The sequence below is a fragment of the Podarcis liolepis genome (genome assembly GCF_965112155.1).
Source record: "Podarcis liolepis genome assembly, chromosome: 2".
NCBI classification, from domain to species: domain Eukaryota; kingdom Metazoa; phylum Chordata; class Lepidosauria; order Squamata; family Lacertidae; genus Podarcis; species Podarcis liolepis.
In genome coordinates this window covers 62,186,134-62,208,096 of record NC_139555.1, presented here as the reverse complement: position 1 = coordinate 62,208,096, position 21,963 = coordinate 62,186,134, and the positions used below count along the sequence as shown (strand labels likewise).

Genomic DNA, 21,963 nt, shown 5'->3' with positions numbered 1-21,963 from the left:
TGCTGCAATTGTAGGATGGTGAAATTGGTTTCTTCTCTCAGTTTAGAGCTAACTTGCTCTTTGCTAGCATAACGGGGGCCTAAGTTGGAGATTTGTGTATACGTTACAAACTTCTGAAGAACAGCAGGAGGCAGCGTGGTTAGAATGTCAGACTAGGATCAGGAAGACCTGAGTTCAAAACCTCATTCATTATACTTGGATCAGCTGCTATCTCTCAACCTAACCTTCCTCACAGGGTTGGTTGTTGTGAGGATAAGAAGCAGGGCAGGAAGACCAGCGTGTGCTGGCCTGAGCTTCTTAGTTGAAGGTTATAAATGTAATAAGTACATAAACTGTGGTCTGATATCTGAGTTGTCAAAGGGATGGGGAATGGTGCATTTATTGTCACTGACCTCCTAGGATAGCTTCCGCAATTTGCATCATGTCTCTAACCCTAACCTTAAATTTCCCTTCCTTTCTCCAACTTCTCAAGGATGTCATTGTTACAAAGGCAAGAAGTGCCTTCCTCCAAGTGCTTGCTACCAAGTTTATACTTGTTTTATCTCTGCATTTAAGGGTTGTGGCTCAGGGGGCAGAAGATCAGCTTATTGAGCTAGGTAGACCAATGGTCTGACTTGTTATATAAGGCAGTTTCCTATGTTCCTACATACTGAACAGCCATTTAAAAAATATTCAGACAAATGACCATTTTGTGTGTGTGTGTGTGTGTGTGTGTGTGTGTGTGTGTGTGTGAATGAGAGAGAGAGAGGATGTAATCAACCACTACAGCAAGTTTTATTATACTATGACAGACCCAGTACAATCGAATTAAAACACCAAAATCATACAGTTTCTAATATTCACTGATTTAAAATACTGTATATGGTACAATGAAAACAAATCAAGATACCAATTAAACTGAAACAATCCCTTTATGGTTCTCTGCAGCAGAAAAGAGAGATCTTCCATTCCAAATTGTTCCATTACATTATTTTGTTTGTGGTTGCCAATAAATAGGTAGCCCAAATACCATTCACAGGTACCTCCTGGGTATTTTAGTAGGATGGGAGTAGATAATTAATTCTCCTCATCTCTGTGAGAATATAATGATGATAGCAGCTAGGACCTTAAAAGAGTCTGAGGCCTGAGTTCAGCACTCTCTCTGCCTTTAGGGGCAATGCTAGCGCACCTCATGGACACCCACACAATTGTCATGCATAGGTGGGGAGCTTCACTGTAGCCCGTGAGTGACAGACATTTTTTAAAAACCACCGTCCATTTTTTCTTCTGCCTTTTAAAGCCAGAGTTTGAATCTGGAGTCCACACTGACACTGGATATGACTGTGCGGGTTGAAGAAGATTGCCAGCCTCTCCACGCATGTGGAGAAGGTTCTCTGAAGCTTTCTTTGTGTCTTCGTTTTAGCATTCGAATTTGTGGTTTTTTAAATTGGAATTTGGGGAATAGGGGTTTTGTTGTTTCTACTATGCTAAGCTCATGGCCACAACAATGGATTTGTATAGATCAGCCTTAACTACAGGAATTCTGAAAGGAAATCTGGCCGCATGAAATCCAAGTTGCCATTGAGCTATCATATGGCTTGCTCCCCCTGCCCCCTTATTCGCTTTTCTAAAATTCTACACTGCAGGATAATCTATTAATTCCAAATATGCTGAAAAAGAAAGGAGCAATAAAAATTTCTTGAATGCTTCTGTGGGGAAAACAGTTTTCTCTTAATGTCAAGAAAGACAATAAGCAGGAGCATTCTAAGCTTGGCTGCTGATAAACTGGATTGACAAAACAGACATGAAAGGCAGTTGGACTACTTTCCTGACTCATGTTATTGTTCTGCAAGTCAGGGCATGAAAATTGCTGAGTTATGAAGCTAGAAAGATTGGGAAAAGGCATTATTCATGCTAAAGAAGATCAGCAGTAGTATCCATATTCAGACTTGTGCTTAACTAATTTCCATCCTGTCCTTTATCTGAGGGGCTCAGAAAGGTATATATGGGGCTGTCCTATTCTGTCCTCTCAAAAACCCTATATAGGTTATTCTGTGACAGACACTTCGGTTGAGCAGAGGTTTGAAGCCAGATCTCCCCCTTTCAAATCAAGCACTCTGTCCATTATAACTCACATCTGAAGTGATTACTAGAACATACTAGCGCAGAGCACTGAATTCAAAATAAGAATTAAGCAGACAACCTAAATTAACAACAACAGCTAAACATATTATAGCTACACACAGGTCTGCTGCCTGAGTTAATGGAAACATAGGCAGTTTCCTAAAGTTTACTATGATTCCAGGGAACCAGGCAGAGGGCCTTCTCGGTAGTGGCGCCCTCCCTGTGGAACACCCTCCCACCAGATGTCAAAGAGAACAACAACTACCAGACTTTTAGAAGACATCTGAAGGCAGCCCTGTTTAGGGAAGCTTTTAATGTTTGATGCATTACTGTATTTTAATATTCTTTTGGAAGCCGCCCAGAGTGGCTAGGGAAACCCAGCCAGATGGGCGGGGTATAAATAATAAATTATTATTATTATTATTATTATTATTATTATTATTATTATTATTATTATTATTATTCCCTTTGCTTTCTGGGTCCCCTTTCATTGTTGTTGTTGTTGTTGGTTAAATGAACTGGTAACCTAAGGTTGTAATCCTATACCCTTTTCCCTGGGAGTAACTACCACTGAACTAAGAGGTACTTATTTTTGAGTAAGCATGTATAGATTTGCACAATAAGCCTGTTCATACATTTCCCATCTCATATTTGTACCTGACTCAGTACAATGTCCTGCAGATTTTAGCTAAATTTATTTATTTATTTTTAAAGCAGCAAGGGGGGAAAATAACTATATTTTCCTTGTTTTCTCCAATTCTGCGGCTCTTCTTTCATTCTCAGATTATGAGCGGCCATTTATCAATAAACCAGAGGCTCTTCTTATCTACAAGAAGGAGAATATCTGGGTCCCATGCCTGGTATCTATTCCAGACCTTAACATCACTTTGCTCTCGGTAAGAAATCTCCCTGTGGGATGACTCAGGAATCTGCTTTATTTCAGTCTGAAGGGGAACAGAGAAAACACCTGGGGGTGTATGTGTGAAAGAAAGAAAAAAAGAAAGAAACCCACTAAAGGTGTTGTCCTTGCAAATCTGGATGAAATCCCTGGATGTAACCCCTGTGGATGTTTCCCAGTAACAGTTGTGGTTCCCCCATTTTGGAATCCCTTGCACTGTTGATTTCAGAGTCCCTTCAGATTGCTCTGAAACAGGGATGGGAAACCTGCCGCCCTCCAACTCTCATCAGCTCCAGCCAGTATGGCGAATGGTCAGGGGGAGGATGGGAACTGCAGTCCCAACAACATTACAGATTACCCATTCCCGCTCTACAGTGTTATTGATCTTCTCTGAAGAGATACTCCAGCATTATAATATATTATAATCTGGAGAAGGAAGTGAAACTCCTAGGGAGGGGAGGAAAACGTTTCATATATATATTCAGTTCTCTCTAAGGCTTCATTTTCTGGCACACCAGCATCAATTTATGCAGTTCCCCTTTTCTGTGGGTCGTACTCCACTTTCTGCAGGCTGTGAGAACCATTTCACATGCCTTGTTCCACCAAGTATATACTTTTCTGGGAGATGCATCCAATCATAGCCCCTCATGTTTGTACCTGTATGATGCATGTTTTTGAAAATACATCTTTGCTTACATTTTATAGTTTTAAAACCTATCTGGTGCACACCCAAATATAGTATGTGAAGCAGCCCTTTGCTAAAATGCATAAGCTGCAATCTTTTAAAGGGTTTCCCAGTTCTTAACAATGCTTGAAATCCTACAAGAGTCGTGGGAAACTATGGAAAGGACCACCACACTGTTTCATTTGCTGCTGTATTTACACCTCTCATGAAATGCAAAAAGAAACATTAGTCCTGGAAGGCCAGAACCAATTTCCATTACCTGAGGGAAATGGCAGCCTGTGCACAATGCAACCTCACCAGTGTCGTAAATTCACTCTTTGGGCAAGCTGTCCTCTCAGCCATTTTTCTTGCCTCTTCCTCTCCTAGAATCACAATAGTCTCATGACCAAAGCTTCATTGGAAGTGCATTTGGATTTATGTTCGGGGTGTCAGTAGACACCGCCCCCCTCAAAATAACCCACAGGGTCACATACTGTAACAGAAAGCTGTCTATAAGTTTGGAGGGATTTCCCCACCCCGTCAGGTGTGAAATATTGGAACTGGTCTTGAATAGCTCTTCAAAGAAATGGAGGATGCAGCAGTAATTATATCACCCTGCACGTCTCTTAAAAATATTTTATCTGTTTCTAGACAACCTCTCCCATATATCCAGACGGGAAGAACATTCTTTGGGACAACAAAAAAGGAATGCTGGTCCCCACTCACCTGATCAAGGACTCCTTGTTTGTTGAGTGTGAAACTTTCATTGATATGAAGCCCCGCAAATCAAGTTTCTTCCTTGTCCACATTGCAGGTGAATTTTGGAACAGAGTCAGTCACTGTGACAATCGACCTCCTAAAAGTGCTCAGGCAGTACGACAACCATTATTCACACATGAGACTTCCAGCAATTCTTGCTGCAGTCCCTTTGTAACATGATTATGAAACCTGCTATGACCAGAAGGCTTGTTTTGTATTATAAATGCCTCTGGTTTGCCTGCTACATCATCAATAAACAGCTTCAATTGTCATGCCCATGGCTTCAAGCCATGATTGAGGGATTGATTTAGAAGGTGAGGAAGGCTCCAGGCACTGGTTCTGGACCTAATCACCCAGACAATCGCCTCCAGTTCCCTCTGAGCCATAGGACCCAATGGCAGCACAACTGCCCTTACTCTTAAGGGCTTATTAGTCTCCATGCCTGGTCAAGATGCCACTAGATGTGGATAGGGATTGGCTGAGTAGTGTATCACTCCAGGCACAGGGACTGTCCCTTGAAACTTCTCCATCCATCTCAGTGAGGGCAGAAGCTGGCAACCAAGCCAAAGGTAGGAGACTTGGATGGGTTTCAGGCATCATCAGAACAAGTAGTCACTGCGGAGCTGTCTGAGGTGCTGCCACTCCAACATGACCTCGCCCTGCCCCTAATTCTGATAGATGCACGTTTGTGCCTAAGTACAATTGTGAAAATGCTAAATCTTACATATTAAAAACCAAAACACACATGCATTCACAATCATGGGAACAGGCAGCTGGTGGCATCAGAGAACATTTCAGAATAAGATAGGATGACGTGAAATGAAATTAAAGTTTAAAAATAAGGAAGCAAAATAAGCAATGTCTGGGTGCAAATAAACCCTCACATTCTATCTGTTCTATCTACAATGGCAGTCATTGTTACCCCTTCAAATGGGCACATATTCCTTGTTCAAAATGCACTTTTTGATATGGCACACCCTCATTCCTATTCCCTGCATATATCTTGCTATATTCTGTAGGATGTCAATTGACAGTTGAATAAGGAAGTGATCAACAAAGTTTAAGGTAGGGGGTTTGACCATCCAGAACCACAGTAGTTTGATAACACAGACAAATGGCTACAGAATTAAGCAAATATATGGGGGGGCATCTTAGACCAATGAGTCTGTGTTGAGTAGTTTGATTTTATTTTTTTATAAATTTGTTACAATTTTGTAGCAAGAGTTCCGTTCCCCCCCCCCCAAGGAAAAACTGTATTTGTTTAAGTAGTTGCCTTACTTTTACACCAGGGAACGAACTTTATGACATCCAGTTGTTTCCAAGGAAGGCCATGGAACTTCTAGTGGGAGAAAAACTATATCTCAACTGTACAGTATGGGCTGAGTTTAATTCGGGAGTTGATTTCCAGTGGGATTACCCTGCGAAACAGGTAGGAGTTGACATTATCTTATTCAGTTTTGGCTTCTATGGGTGGTTTGTGTGCACTACTTTTAATTTTGGATCCATGGAGTGGAAGCGGAACACACACACACCCCAATTCATGCATACTTGACAAACCTAATTACGCTTGTATAGTCACAACTGATGTTCCTTGTACTCTCTGCCTTGTTACTTGCAGCCTTCCTTTCCCCCTAAATTTACTCCCTGCAGAGAAAAAATGAAATAGCAATGCCTTCCCGAGTACATGCCAATTCAATCCAGTTTGGGGCATGTTTGCATTCACAATATATCTGACCCTCCATCACTGCTGGGATGGGCTGCAGCTCTCTGGCACAGCATCTGCTGTGCGTGCAGAAGATCCATGGCATCTCTAGGTAGGGCTGTGAATTGCCCCCTGCCTGAAACCCTAGAGAGATGCTGTCCGTCACTGTAGACAGTACTGAGCTGGAGGAAGCAATGGTTCTAACTCGGTGAAAGGCAGCTTTCTGTGTCACCACAACCCTATTCATATGTTTAATAGAATGGGTGTAGAGAAAGACGTGTATGCCAGCCCTGCCCCAAAGGTCGCTGCCCCTGTAGGCTCCATCCCCAACATTTCTGGGACATTTTGCTGAGCAGGCTAAATGAAATCAAAGGTTTACCAAGGAAGATGTAGAGAGAGGCTCCCGTGCAGGAGTTTCTTTGGGGAAGCAAGCTAGGGTGATAGAAAAAAGAGACTTGCCTTCTCCAAGTCACAGTGAGAGTCTTTGCTCCCATATTGACCCACCCTATAGACTTGCCTATGCTCGTCTTCATCGCTCCTTTTTCTTCTTGACTCCTTATCTGGGAATAATAATAATAATAATAATAATAATAATAATAATTATAATTATTATTATTATTATTATTATTATTATTTATTTGTACCCCGCCCATCTGGCTGGATTTCCCCAGCCACTCTGGGCAGCTTCCAACAAAGACCAAAAATAATGTCACACATTAAAAACCTCCCTAAACAAGTCTGTCTTCAGATGTCTTCTGAATGTCAGGTAGTTGTTTATCTCTTTGACATCTGATGGGAGGGTGTTCTCCACAGGGCAGGCACCACTACCAAGAAGGCCCTCTGCCTGGTTCCCTGTAGCTTTGCTTCTCGCAATGAGGGAACCGCCAGAAGGCCCTCGGCGCTGGACCTCAGTGTCCGGGCAGAATGATGGGGGTGGAGACGCTCCTTCAGGTCGACTGGGCCGAGGCCGTTTAGGGCTTTAAAGGTCAACACCAACACTTTGAATTGTGCTTGGAAATGTACTGGGAGCCAATGTAGGTCTTTCAAGACCGTTGTTATGTGGTCTCGGTGGCTGCCCCCAGTCACCATATGTGTTTGCAGAGGTGTTCGCACTTCACATCCACACAGTTGTGCAACACCTCATATGTCTGGAAGTTCTTCTATGCATGCACAAAATATCCCTCCACACAGCAAGCTAACATGTCAGGGGAAAACTTTTTAGCCTAAAACTCTCCTTGAAATGGTGGTTTTCCTATACACAAAGAATTCTCTTGTATGAAGGAACATCCAGTCATCTGAGCTCCGCCTGCAAGCTGATGTGGTTTAGCCCAGATACAAGTTTACTTTACCAGCTGGGATTAGGCTTTTGACTACTCTGTCATTCCCCTTTTAAATCAGCCTTCTCCAACATGGTGCCCTCTGGGTATTGTTTGACTACAATTTCCAACATCCCTGACTGTTTGTCTTCCAGCTGGGGTTGATGTAATTAGTCCAAAGTACCAGGAGGGCACCAGGTTGGGGAATCCTGCTGCGGTGGGGAGGGCGTCCTCCAAGCTTTATATTTACTCATATCTTATATGTTTATTCGTTTCCTTCTGTTGCCTTCTTCTGGCAGATGAACCGGAAGGTCACAGAACTGCCTGAGAGGCGCTCCCAACAGACACACACTGAACTTTCCAGCATCTTGATCATCCAAAATGTGAGCCTACAAGACCTGGGAAAATATACATGCAAGGCTAGCAATGGGGAGCAAGACTTGAAGGAGAGCATAGATGTCATCGTACATGGTAAAAACCATTAACTCAGGATAAGAAAACCTTGTAGGTGCTTCTGGTGTGTTAGCATGGTGGCAAACAGTTTAAAGGCAGCTGATGTCTTTGTGAAACAGTGGAGAAGATCAGATAAGATAAAGGAAGCAGTGGAGAACTTCCTGTGAAGACTGACCTTTTGTCCTCTGTTCCCTGCCATATGAAAACACGTGTGTGTGTGTGTGTGTGTGTGTGTAAGTGTGTGTGTAAGTGTGTAAGAAAGAGAGAGATTATTATGTGACACACCATGTTCTCTAGGATTATGGCATGGCAGAGCAAAGATCCAATGCTCCTGCTAGACAACAGCAAAGGATATGTTCCCAGGAGTAAGATGACATGATTCTGAGTTAAGTCATGGTGGTAACCAGTACTGATACCAAACTCCATATTATTACTGAGATGTCAGAACAGATGTTCCCTTTCTCTCTCTCTAAGGACTGCCGTTTTTATAGCAGCTGAAACTGTCCACTTGCCCTCCCTATGCCTATGTCATTCTATAGGTAGTAACTATAAACTAACCACCACCCATACAAAGAAAACTTTTACTTGAGCTGAAAAGTTCTGGCAAAAGTAGTGGTAAGTGTTAGTTAAAATCTCCATCCAATGCAAGGTTATTTGCAGGATAAGGCATGGTAGCATTCTCAACGTTTCAGAAAGACAGGTCCCTGTACCTTCACGAAGCAAACTGTGAATCAGTGTGAACAACTGTTCTCATGTCTGCACAAATGCATGGATACACAGATTCAGTATCTAATGGGCATCTGTGCATACGTGATGTTTATTTCCAAGCAGTGCATACTTCTACTATGTGTATGGATTAATGCTATCTAATCTCTGCTGTAGCTCCAGCATGTTCCTCTCACAGCTTTCACCCTGCTTTCTTCTCTCTTATCTGTCTGGTTTTCACAGAGAAACCCTTCATCAATGTGGAGTGGAGGAAGGGTCCAGTGATTGAAGCAACAGCAGGAGATGAAATGGCGAAGCTGCCGGTGAAAGTGGTTGCCTACCCCCAGCCTGAGTTCCAGTGGTAATGCACTCCCCCTCTTTGCATATGGGCTTAGCAGGCTTCAGGGCTGACCTTTGTAGAGAAGGGAAAAAGAGGAGGAGAAAGGCCCCTGTCTTACTGAAATCGATTTTGTGAGAGGAGTGACACTGCCCTCCCACACGGCTTGAGGGTTCTGATTTGGAGCCATTCTTCTTGACTTCTGTGATCCTTAAGCTTGATTCATTACCCAGCATTTTAACATTGTATAGCAAAGCAGGCTATTTTCACCGGAGACATAAAAATTCTTCCTCGTCTTGTCTCCAGAGTTCTGGCAGACGTTAGAGGCAGGGAGAAACAATCTTTCTCATCATTTGCTTTGTTGGCAAACGCACGCCACACAAACACACAAATGTTCTCCACCCACATACAAGTGCTGTCTCACATTCCCTGTGGCTATGTAAACACCTGTTAACACTTTCAGAAAGCTGAGGCCCTCCTGACTAAGGGAAAGTCGTGGAATCTGGTACTGAGGTGGCAAGTGTTTGGGTCTAGACTTGCACCTCAGTCCCAGTCAGAGGGGATAATAGCTGAGCTCCCTGGGGGTGCCACATATATCCTGATCTCATTCTGATCAGCCAGCTGGTGACACCATAGCAAGGAAAGTGGAGTTAGGGAAGTGGATTCCATCTCTCACAAACTCTCTTCATTCTGTCATATCAGCTTGTGCTGTGTGTAAAATTATAAGTAGTATAAGCCCTTCACTTCAGCCCCTTGCTCAGCAGTGTAGCAATGACTTGCCATAAATGGCACTTTTGCAAGATACCACAAGACAGTGAAGAGTCATTTCATAAGGGCTGGACACACCTGTCATTTTAAATTTCTCTCCTCCCCCCCCCCTTTTTTCCAATCTCACAGTCAGTTCTCCATGCTTCCATTTCAGTTTACAATTTTTAAAAAAAATTCTCATGAAAATTTATCAGAATTTTAGTACCCACTTCTCATATGTACATTTTTGTACACAATTTTACCTATTAAACATGATTTTGCAAGTGATTTTCTGTAACATTTTTGGATGTTATCTTCACTAACGTATGTATTTTTAAATGCACATATTTACCCTTGCATATACATTTTTAAAAAAACATTCTTTGGTTTGATAATGCATTGCAAAATTTAGAGAAGTGTGGATTTTGAGGGAAAGCTGTGTTTTGGGATCTTGTATTGTTTTGAGAAATGCAAATTAAGTAATTTGACATCACATTGCAAACCTAATTTCCCCTGCATTTTATACATCTGAATTTTGCATTAGGTGGTTGTCAGTGTTTTCCCTTTGGCCAGAAAATGCAGCAAGCTTTTCCTGGAAGGGGAGAAATTCGTGAGAGGTCTCCCTTTGAGGAAGTGCCTCCTGCCATGGACTGAAGCCCTGTGGCTGCCTTTTGGGAGGAACGTGCTAATCCACACACACATACACCTCTCTCTTTCTCTCTCTTCTTCTGCCCAGGTTTAAGGATGGAAGGTTAATTTCCAACAGGCAGTCTCAATATTCCCTGCAGATCAAGGATGTGGCCGAGCAGAACTCTGGCTCCTACACGTTGGTTCTGAAGAACGGGCCGGCTGGACTGGAGAAGAGCATTAGTCTCCAGCTGGTGGTCAATGGTAAGGAGGTTGGACTAATGGGAGAGGAATGTCCTGAAACCCTTTGCAGTTCGACAGATGTTTGTGCCTGATGTCATTTGGCCTTGTGTGGTTGTTTATTTTAGCAAGTCCGTGCTATAGAGGATGAAGGCCATAGTCCTTTGCCCCTCCCCCCCCGGCCCCAGTCCAAATTGGCCCCATGTGCATCCTACTCACAATGGGAGGGGAGCTGAGACTTCTCTGTCCTTTCAGATCAGAAAGTTATAAAATGAATGTCACTGGGTCAATTTTTTAAAATAAAAAATATAATATGATGAGTAGGGCAAGGAAAGAGTGTCAGGTTTGGAATGGGGGGACCCTCTGTTCAAATACCGTTTCCAACTGCACATAATGGCAGCAGATCCATGTATCAGGATTTGATTGTCATCAAAGTCCCTATATAAAAAGGTTTAGTGCAGGCAGGTGGGAGAAACTGAAATCTTCTCCCACCCCCATGTTCCCACCCCCACTGACACTGCATTCTAAACAAAGTTCTCTTTCATTGGGGCTTTGTTACCATTGCCAAAGCTAAAAGATAATTTGTAGGTGGGAAAAACAATTTCACTCCCCCCCCCATCCTGCACATTAAATCCCCCCTCCCTGCCCTTCTCTGCTTTGTAGGGATTCAGCACCACCAGTCTGGGGCACATTGTATTTGGCCAGGGGTAGGCAACCTAAGGCCTGGGGGCCGGATGCGGCCCAATTGCCTTCTCAATCCAGCCCACGGATGGTCCGGGAATCAGCGTGTTTTTACTTGAGTAGAATGTGTCCTTTTATTTAAAATGTATCTCTGGGTTATTTGTGGGGCATGGGAATTTGTTCATTCTTTAAAATCAAAATATAGTCCGGCCCACCACATGGTCTGAGAGACGGTGGACCAGCCCATGGCTGAAAAAGGTTGCTGACCCCTGTATTTGGCCTCAATATCAGCAGACAGAAGAATGAAATGTGGGAGGGGTATGAGGAGTAAAATTGGGGGGGGGGTGTCTCATTCAGGCTATCAAAGGATCTGCAGTCTTCTGACTCCATGATGTCAATGCAGAAGAAAGAATTGCAATAAGTGAGTTTTCCTGGACCTAGTCCAGCACCCCTAACACACCTGGCAGTCACATCACTGTAGTGTTTATAGAGGAAGAAAATAACTTCCCAGTGTTTTAAATTAGGATTGGGCAGAAGGTAGATTGGGATCTAATGGCAGACCTTTGGCAGTAGATCAGCAAGGGCTTCTGATTCCCAGCTGTCTAACAATAGCAACAGTTTAAACTCTGCACACCCTCACCCCCATGCACCAAATTAAGTGAAAAAGAACACCAGGAGCAGGATTCTCCTAACAATCCCTGTCAGCAGAAGCCCTGAACAAGGACTTTTGCCTGTGCAATGGGACTTCCCCACCTCTCCTCCCACCCACCATGAACTGGTTCAGAGGGGGCTGGAGAACTCCAAGAACAGCACATTAAGGGAGAAGAGGGGGTCATTCGGCAAGCTGAAATGCTTGCACATTTGGAAGTCTATAATAGTGCAGTATTGAATTCCACCCAATGAATGGGTGTTTTGTGTGAAGGACTTGTGAGCTTGGTTATGGGAACTGCTCATGCATTCCTAGACTGAGCATGTGCTCAGAGGCTCCTTGTTCCTTAATTCTGAACTTACATCCACCTACCTGATCCACTAATTTGCACCTGGTTCTGGTTGGTGGTCCTTGAAGTTGTACTAGAAAACAAAGTACCGTAGACCTCGCAAGCCTGACGCCCACCCAGCCATACTCTAAATGCACCCATAACTTAAGCTCAGGTTATTTTATCCATTGCATTTAGTAGATAATTTCTTAAATGAGAGGTGTGCCAGGTAATTGTACATTACCTGCTGGTAGTTCAGCATTTGCTTGCTGTCCTGTAACAGTTGCCCTCAAGCAATGATGTGTCATTCTATTCCTCAAAACAATGACTTCCAACAGGGGCAGGGAAAGACCAATGTACACTGCCTTCATAGTGCTATCCTGCTTAATAGAAGGCAGCACCAACATTGGCCTGTGGGGTGGAGCCACAGATCCACTCTCACAATGCCAGCATCACTTACATTGCACCTTACCTGTATGGAACCTCCCCACCCCTTCCCCACTCTCACCTGGTAAGCAGCAACAACCTTGCTGCTGGGAAGCTAGTGTTGCAGCTCCACTCCACTGGGTGAGGCATTTTTGGACAGAACACGGCACTGGTGAGGTTGAGGCTGCACAGGAGCACCAGCTGAGCCAATCAGGTGATTCCCACCCTGACATTGCTGCCCCATTCCAGCCCTGCCCAGGTAAGCTGCAGTGACATCAGTGCTGCTGGGACCTAGAGCAATTCTAAGGGAGAGGAAGGAGTATAACAACTACTACACAGCAGCAGCAACGCGAGGTTGGGAGGGGAGGGAGACAATTGAGGGAGATAGTGTGGGTGATTAGAGGATTGGCAGAGAGAGCAGCAGAGGCAACCATCCCAGAACAGTTATTATCTACAAAGCTGATACATCAACGTTCTTCTTATTTCAGTTCCTCCACAAATCCATGAGAAAGAAGCAACTTCACCCAACATCTATTCCCGTAAAAGCCGACAGGTGCTCACCTGCACTGTGTATGGCATCCCAGCACCAGAGAAGATCCAGTGGCAGTGGAGGCCTTGGACACCCTGCCCAATGTTCTCCCGTCACAATCTGTAAGTGACTGGCCTCCTTTGATCTTTGCCGTGTTCTTAATGCTGCAGCAAGGGAGGAAGACCTTGGCATGCTTCTTCATGCAAATGCATATGAGATGGTCACCGCAAGAGGGTCACTAGGGATGTGCATCGGATGAATGCCAAAGCGGGCTGCTTTGGACAGATTTCAGGCGTCTCTGAGCTAAAGTAGTATCTCTTCAGTATGCCCCAAACCAAAGGGGGATTTGGGGCACTTCAGATATTTGGATATTTAAAATGTTGCTGGTTATGTTGTAGAGGTGTCGCTAGGAAAGTATGCCATTTTCATAATAAAATAGTTGCCCACAAAACCAGAGGGAGAGAAGCAAATCCCTTTTAGTTCTCCCCATCCTCAAAAAGCACCCAGCACAAAAAAACATTTTGTATTTTGGCAGGTTTCTTACAAAGAGGGGGCTGTCTGGTGTATGCTATTTGCATACAGATTGCATACAAAATAAGAGGGGAGCTTAAGTGATTTCTTTTTTGACCATCCTAAAATGGAAAAGCCTGCCGTTGCAGGAAAACCACTATGGCTAGATAAAAAGTGCCAGAGTGCATCCTCCCAGAAAAGGCAAACAAGAGAGCAAATTTCATACACTTCTGCCAAAAGGTAAAAGAATTGTGAACAATTCTGTTTTTGTTTTTAAAGGTGCCTAGTACAAAAACTAATGGAACTATTTCTCTGTAATTTGGCAGGCTTTATCCACTAAGCCTTGAATTTTAATGCGAGTCCATTAAAAATGAAACTGTTTTTTGTTTTCCTATTTGTTCCTTGCAAATTTGGATTTGGACCCAAACCAAAATGGGTAGCCTCCGTGTTGGTGTTGCTAACTGTTGCTGTTGCTGCTGCTACTGTTGCTGTTGTTACTTGCCTGCCCTTCACTTTAAGGTGCCAGGACAGGCTACAACAATTAAAACACAATGTTAAAAATGGATTAAAACAACTTACAGTAACAGAAATGAAGCCATTTGTGTGCAGTGGCTTCTTGCACTTAACAGGACAATATTTCTCCACACTGCCTTTTGGAGAACATTTGTAGTGGAATGGAGAGTGGTGTGAGTACCTGTCCATTTGAAGGAAATGCCATAATGTTGGCCAGGAGCTAAATGCATACTGTTCCTTCACTTTAAAACCTATGACTAAGACCTAATTCAAATGTCATAATAAGCTGGTTTTATCACCTTGATCTCAGAGAGGTAGTGTTGTCCAACATCTGTAGGTAAAAGTATAAATGGTGGTCCTTGTGCAAGAGCATCAGTTTTTTATTCATATGAGTGGAGTAGACAATGAGGTTTACCCTCCTGCCTGCATCTTCTAGTCCCAAGAGAGGGGACTATTCATTTGGCCCACAAAATGCTCCCTCCTTATGGGTATGACTGGAGTGGCATGAAACCTCACTACTGGAAAAGAGATTCCATGCTTCTCTAGCAACTAATTGTGCCATGGGCTGCATTTTAGATTTCTCATGGAGCAACACAAAGGAGCAGGGTTAAGAGCAGGGGTTTAGAAAGGTTTTTCATCTGGTGTTGAATATGTAAAAATGTTGCTGATTACTCCTGCATAGAATTATCCTGCTAGTGCTTTTTCTTTGATTTCTCTGGCCACTGAGGACTGAACTATTGGCTTAGGTCCAAACTAGGCATGCCATGGGAGATTCAAAAACTAGGCATGCCATGGGAGATTCAAAAAGAAAGACAAGCAGCTACAGAGGGCTCATATTTGGATTGAAATTGCTGTGTTTGGGAAGGGAGAACATAGCAATACAGTATGGGTAGATGAACATTTTTGCCCTCAGAGTTGATTTAAAACAGGGAAATGTAATGCAGGCATAGGGGTGTTAAAAAGCAAAACAAATAATTCCCCCACAACATGCCAGTGACAATCTGAATGAGGGACCCTGTGGCTACTTTTAAATATTTTTAAAAGCTGGGGAACCTGATCCCAAAACTCCTGCATCAATTTCAGGTTTGGCCCTTGGTGTCTGAAAACTGGTTAGGATCTAGGCCCAGTTTAAAGTGCAGCTAAGAAGCAATCATTCACAAACATGAACAGGCCAGCAGCTGCATGAAAAGGCAATTTGTAAAGTGGACTCAACTCAGCCATTTGACAGAAAAAGAACAAGAAATGCAGTGGTCTAACATGAAGAATCGCCTATAAATAAGTGGCTCTTCAGTCTTCACAGACATCTATCAAACCAAATGCTGCTTTGCCTGGTGCAGTTTGCACCATCTTAGGAAGCTGTAGAGATTTGTTACCCTCTTCAAGAGATTTGTTTCTGAGCATGCTAGTGGCAGAACTCAAAACTTGCCTGCTGCTTGTCTGCAGGGACAATGGAGGCAGAAATTATTACAATGGCAGAGTTGTGAGGTTTTCAATGTGTGTGGGTTTTTCCTGCAGAAAATTTATGTAGCTGCCAGAAAATGTCTAGGTAGGAAGTGGCATCTAAGGCGTTTAATACTCTATTTAACAGAAACAGACTTAGAAAGATCGATGGGAGTCTGATACAAAGTTTTACAAAGATGTGTTTCAATGCCCTTGTTGCTTACCAGAACAATATCTCATAAAAACAAATCTATATGAGTACCGCTGTATAATTCATGCACCTCAGAAGGTTCTAGTAGTGCTAATAAATAAAGGGGTTTTTTTTAATAGCCAGAATGCAGAGTGAGATGATCCAGTGGTTGTTGAAAATAAAACTAGATAAGAATATGTTTGGACCCCAAAGTGTTGGTGCAATGAAAAAATGGGTAGACTGTATAAAGAATTCCCTAGATGCCAAAATCCAGGTTTGGGCCAAGTACAGAAAAAGTTGCACAGGCAGTAAAACCTGGATTAGTTACAGTAGTGAAAGTTCCCAAATTATTGGTATAGGAACTCAAGAGTGGCTTGTTAGAGCCATGTGGCTAAGCTGGAGCAACCAGCTTAGCCTCTTCACATGCTGAGCTTCTCCCACAGACTAGGAAGAAACAATAGGCTTGATTACCTAGTTCCTCCCAAGGTGAGGGGAAGTGGGCATAACTAAGCCTGGCAAAACAGCTTACTCTGTGGTATTAACCCCTTCATGTGTTAATTAGACTTAAGCAAGTTGGTTATATGAGGCTGGTTATCCCACACAAAGAACTTATGTTACTTCAGTAAATTCACAAAGACCTTGGCAGAAGCTTGAAATAGCAAATCTGTGAAAGCCTGCAAAAGTGACTGAACAGTATGTTACCCCAGCAGTGGAACGTACGCTCCTGCCACCTAAATTGGGTGCATAGGGCATGCCCTAAGGGGGCAGGGGTGGTGGGAGCCTGCTGTGCCCAGCCAGGCACGAGAATGCTGCCTTGGCGGCACCCTCACACAGCACTGCCCAGCCAAGGAGAGGGGCAGCAACACTGCTGCTGTGACTATCCTCCTTCTCTCCGCCTCCCAGGTCAGACCTGGCCCAGGAGCCGGAACCAGGCCCAGTGAGGGAGTCTGGGAGGGGCGCCTAGTCATGCCCCTCTCAAAACTGTGCCCAGGGCCATGCTCCCCACACACTACACCTCTGTGTGACCCCAAGATCATATTTGAGTCAAAGTGACAACGAAGCTTTAGTAAAAGCTGAGTGAATGTAGAAGTAGCAGATACAAGCAAGTTAAAGTCATAAGGCAGAATGTATGGAGCTGTTGTAATACATAGTGATAGGAAGACTCATAAAAGGTTTTGGACTCCAAGATGCCTGTGACTACATCAAGAAGCAGAGAGATAAAAAGAGCCCATTAGATTGGGAGAAGAAGAATGTGTGAGAGAAAGAGAGAACAAGAATACAAAACAAAGTGGTTCACTTTGTTTCCACTGTGTGGAGGGAAACAGTTTTTGGAAACATTAACACAGAATTGAAACATAGGGCAGGAGCCATTTAATAAATGAGAATTTTACTGGCCTTCAGCATTTTAACTCCAAAACAAATCCCTTAGTGCAACGGTTCTGAGAATGTGAAGTAGGCTTGTCTCCAAGGAAACTTGGGCAGCTTGCTAAGAAAGGCTTGAACTGCTTGTTTTCTCCCAGACTGTTTAGTATCTGTGCTTCAACTGGGTGATAAGCAGGGTGCTTATTTTCCCTGTCCCAAGCAATGTAGCTCAAAGAGCTGTGGAGGCTGCTAAAAGGGTAAAGGACCCCTGACAGTTAAGTCCAGTTGCGAACGACTCTGGGGTTGCGGCGCTCATCTCGCTTTACTGGCCAAGGGAGCCAACGTTTGTCCACAGACAGTTTTTCTGGGTCATGTGGCCAGAGCAGCACATGGAAACGCCATTTACCTTCCCACTGGAGCGGTACCTATTTATCTACTTGCACTTTGACACGCTTTTGAACTGCTAGGTTGGCAGGAGCTGGGACTGAGCAACAGGTGCTCACCCCGTCACGGGGATTTGAACCGCCGACCTTCCAATCAGCAAGCCCTAGGCTCTGTGGTTTAGACCACAGCGCCACCTGCATCCCTTGTGAGTGCCCCATAATTTTCCTTTTTCTCTTGCTGGTTGACTGGAGAAGCTTATGGTGATTTGCAGTGGCATTCGGTATGCACCAGTTTGGAAGAGGCAGTAGTGCTAGAGGTTCTTTTCCTCATGGAGGCCCTGTTTGACCAGGTGTGACAGGCTCCGGATGTGGTGAATGTAGTTGTGGAACTGCCCTTAGAAACAAGGACAATTTATATGACCTCTGTCTCTGTCTGAATGGTTATTGTGCAGGAGACAAGCTGCCTCCTGTTCCTTTGGGTTCTGCTGGCAGGACATTTTACAGCAAAGGTCTATTATTATTGAGAAAGAAAGATAGAAAGAGGCCTCTAAGATAGACAGGAATTTGACAGGGAAGCATTATTGACCCAGGAGGAAGTGGGGCATCTATAAAAATACTGATGCCGTAAATGTACTGTTTGACTGTCTGAGGAAACAAGGGCATTTCCAGTCCCATCAGAATGCTTTGTGGCCTTGTCAGGAAGGAGAGGAGTTGTTGAATTATTAGCACTGTCTCCCAAGGCCACAATCTTTATGCTTATCCCAGCTTCAGAGGATGCATCATGATTTCCTGTTGTTTAAACAGATTCTCACTCTTGTTATGGTACACTAAGTGTGCTAAACATCTGTCCCCTCATCTTCTCTAATGAAGGCATGTTGTTTGGGCGGAGGAGCACACTATCTGCCAGATGAATTTGGGCGCCAGAACTGTCCAACACTCTCAGAAATGTTTTGGGCCACCAGTTGTCCATACTTGGTCTACTGCATACACAGCAGTGCAGACACTTTATCCAGGTACCCACATTGCATTACATTTGAACCCAACTTTCCAGCAGAGACCTTCTGACACATGTTGCAGGATCCCACACCCTGTAGCATACTCTCTCTTAACTCTCAGTCAACGTCCCTTAGATGCATATCAATCCCCTGACCTCCCACATTAAAAACTCTTTCAGGTTGTGTGCACACCATATATTTAACACGCGCATCCACACAGCATGGCATGAAGGCTATATTCTTCTCCTGCTTTTGCTCCCCAGACACTGGCACCCCATATGGTCAGGGTTCCAGGCAGAGGGAAGGGCAAGGTTCAGGGAGTTTAACTGTGCAGGCATGGCAAAGGAGCCAGTCCAGTGCTCTTGCCACACCATCACCCTGCCTGCACCACCTTGAGTTTTCTGCACCTTACCACCCCACCAACTGCTGCTGGCTCCATATAACAATCTGATAGTTGTGGGTATATGAAATATCCTTGCATTTTTTACCCCTTTTTAAAGCAATCTAAGCTAGTGGCTATCACCACATGAAATGGAGCGCATTGTTTACTACATGAAGAGAAGTGCTTATAATATTCCATCTCTTCTGACTCTCTTGCTATCACTGGCGATCCTTGATTTCTCATACTGTGGGAGAGGGAGAACATTTTCTCTTTATCCGTTTTCTCTGTACCATGCAAAGTTTTATAAGGCCATCTCGTGCTCCCCCTTAGCCATTTCCCCTCTCCTCCTAATTATATTATAGGCAGCATTGTATGTTAATGCCCTGTAATCTTCCCAATTACTTCTTTTATTGGCTAACCAAATCTCCTGTTTCTCTCTGTCTCTTCTTCTTTCATGGCTTCTGGATAAATAGGAGCAGGAGGAGGACTGTCCGGCGCCATCAGCGAGACCGGATGCCCGAGTGTAAGGACTGGAAGGATGTGTCGCAGCTGGATGCTGTGAATGCCATTGAAAGCATTGACACCTGGACAGAGTTTGTGGAAGGAAGGAACAAGGTGAGGCCACATGTTTCTCTTTGTCCTTTCTGCGTTGGAAAGAGGTAGAAGCACCTCGAGCTCATGAGACGGAGCCTTCTCAGGCCAAACTGTTTTAGCTGATTTTGCAACATGAAGCCAAACTGTGAGTTGACTTCCATCATGTGGCCAGTTAGTTATGCAGCTAAATGATTACGCATTTAGTAATCAGTTTTTGTCTTATCTATACGTTTGTATGAAAAACCAAAGCCAGTTTTGGATAACCCATTAAGATCCTTACTACCAATTATGATAGTAGAGAGAAAAATGAGGTATAAAATGTGAAGACTGACATTTCTGAAGACATTCACATGAAATAAAAAATAGTTCACAATCCGGGGGCAGGGGGGGGAAGGACTCTGAAGAAATGAAGGCTGCAGAGTGTGAAACTTCCATAGCTGTCATGTACTCCTAATATAGCTGACATTACTCAAAGGTTAAGAATGCACCAGATTTATGTGAATGGCACTGGCAAATTTGGGGACAAACGTTGTATGAGTGTGCAAAGGAAGGAATACTAGAGACAATGATAATATTGATCTAAATTTGCATTGCTTTCAGTGAATTCAGTACTGAATGTATGCTTATTCAATAGAGTGATTTAAAAGGTGAACATTAAATTAGAAGGTATTGTCCACTGTGAGTCAGAGCATGGCTTTCTTCATAGAGGAATGAGATCATCTATGAGCAAGCTGAATGGAAGGCAGAGTGCAGTGGAATATTCTAATGCAATGAATATATATGTATATGTTTATATAAAATATTTCTAACCTGAACTTAAATACTGAACATAAATACATCAAATTGCAAACTACCATAAAAACAAGCAGGAACCATGTTTATTTGGTGTTAGTGATATAGTAAATAACAGCAATCTTCATTCTTCAAAATAAATTCACTGCTGACATCCTATAAATGGCTAAGGAAATACATGAATTTTGAGTTAGTGCCAAAAAGACAAAAGACATTCTATAGCTGGGGTGCCACCACAGAAGATGCCCTACACTATTCATTCCCAACTCCATTCCATAAGAATATATATCACAACTGTTTTTAAGACTCAGGTCAGCATTCTGATTATTAAACTACACTTTGTCCTACGTTAAGCTATATTCAGTGAAACTGCTGGAAATTTAATTTGATGTCGCGGTGGAAGAACCACCTTGGTACTGCTAAATATAAGGGGTGGGTGGGAATTGGAATTGAGAACTTGAGGTGGAATGGCAGGGAGAACCCTTTTCCTATCCTTATTTTTTGCCCCCGAACTACTGTGCTTCAGCCATTTTTCTCCTGGTGGGAATTTCATAATGCCATTCTGGGATGGTGGGACAGTTGAGGTAGGACATTTAAGGGGTAAAAAACATAGGTAACAAGAGTCCAACTCTTCCCTCTTGCTCATGCTGTGCTTTTAGTTGCCCCACTCACCTGCCCCCTACTTTCTCTCGATTCAGCTACCAGACTCAATGGGCCATTATGAACAGTTTGGCCCTGTACACTATTCCAGTACAAATGTGTGAATCCAAGTGTACGAAGCATTGCTTTGAAGTGTGAGAGGTTCCATTGGATATTACACTATATTTCCTTTCTGGAATGATTTTTTTTTCTTTCTCTCCAGTCCTGATGCATGACTAGCAGGCATTTAAAGGCTATTTCTTTCCATCCCCCCCCCCCCTGTATAAATGCCAGAGTCATGTGTGCTTTTCTATGACTAGTTTCCTGTTCTAGGTGACAATGTCAGTTACCAAACACGCGTGCATAATAGTGATGCAGGCTAAAGAACAAACAAATGGTTCCCAGTTTCCTGAAGTCACTTCCTGTTTTCATACACCCCTCCAAAATCACTTCCTGTTCCAATTTCAGTCAGGAGTTGGAAAGCAACGGAAAGGATGATGGGAAGGAGAGAGGCATGTTTCATGCTCTGATTCAGGCTGCGTTAATGGCTTATACCAAGAGACAGTCTGTTTTCTGAACCTATCCAAATAATAGACAAGTCATATTTAGTGATATTATTTGGGATAGTAATTTAACATATATTACATTCACTTCTTTTACTTTCCTTTCTCTCCTTCAACCCATTTTTCCCCTGCTTTGTCCTTTATAGGATCCATTGCCGTATATATTTCTTTATCCCCCCCACCAAGTTACTAGTAGGGAAAGAAGCATGAATAGAAAACATTTGTAAATAACTTGCAATTCTGACTCATCCAGTCAGCCCCTTAAATGGTTGGGTTCTGGAAAAGAGAGCCGTAACCCTCCTGGAGTGGTGTCTCTAAAAGCTGTCTCGCATTTCCATTATGTGATGGCTTTTTGCGTTTGTTTGTTTTATTGTTGTTAGCTACCTGAATCATATTCGGTGGAAAGGTGGGCTATATGTTTCATAATATGAGTATG

General features: G+C 43.4%; 1 protein-coding gene across 5 annotated transcripts in view; it reads left to right on the top strand.

Moving 5' to 3' along the window:
- FLT4 (fms related receptor tyrosine kinase 4) overlaps positions 1-21,963 on the top strand; it is a 96,166-nt gene that overhangs the window by 40,429 nt on the left and 33,774 nt on the right. For all 5 annotated transcript variants that reach the window (XM_083487950.1, XM_083487951.1, XM_083487954.1 and 2 more), the window contains exons 4-11: positions 2,887-2,999; positions 4,317-4,479; positions 5,714-5,853; positions 7,742-7,913; positions 8,844-8,961; positions 10,421-10,575; positions 13,124-13,286; positions 19,413-19,554. In XM_083487950.1, coding sequence (XP_083344076.1) covers positions 2,887-2,999; positions 4,317-4,479; positions 5,714-5,853; positions 7,742-7,913; positions 8,844-8,961; positions 10,421-10,575; positions 13,124-13,286; positions 19,413-19,554 — 1,166 coding nt within the window. The remainder of the gene's footprint in view (positions 1-2,886; positions 3,000-4,316; positions 4,480-5,713; positions 5,854-7,741; positions 7,914-8,843; positions 8,962-10,420; positions 10,576-13,123; positions 13,287-19,412; positions 19,555-21,963) is intronic.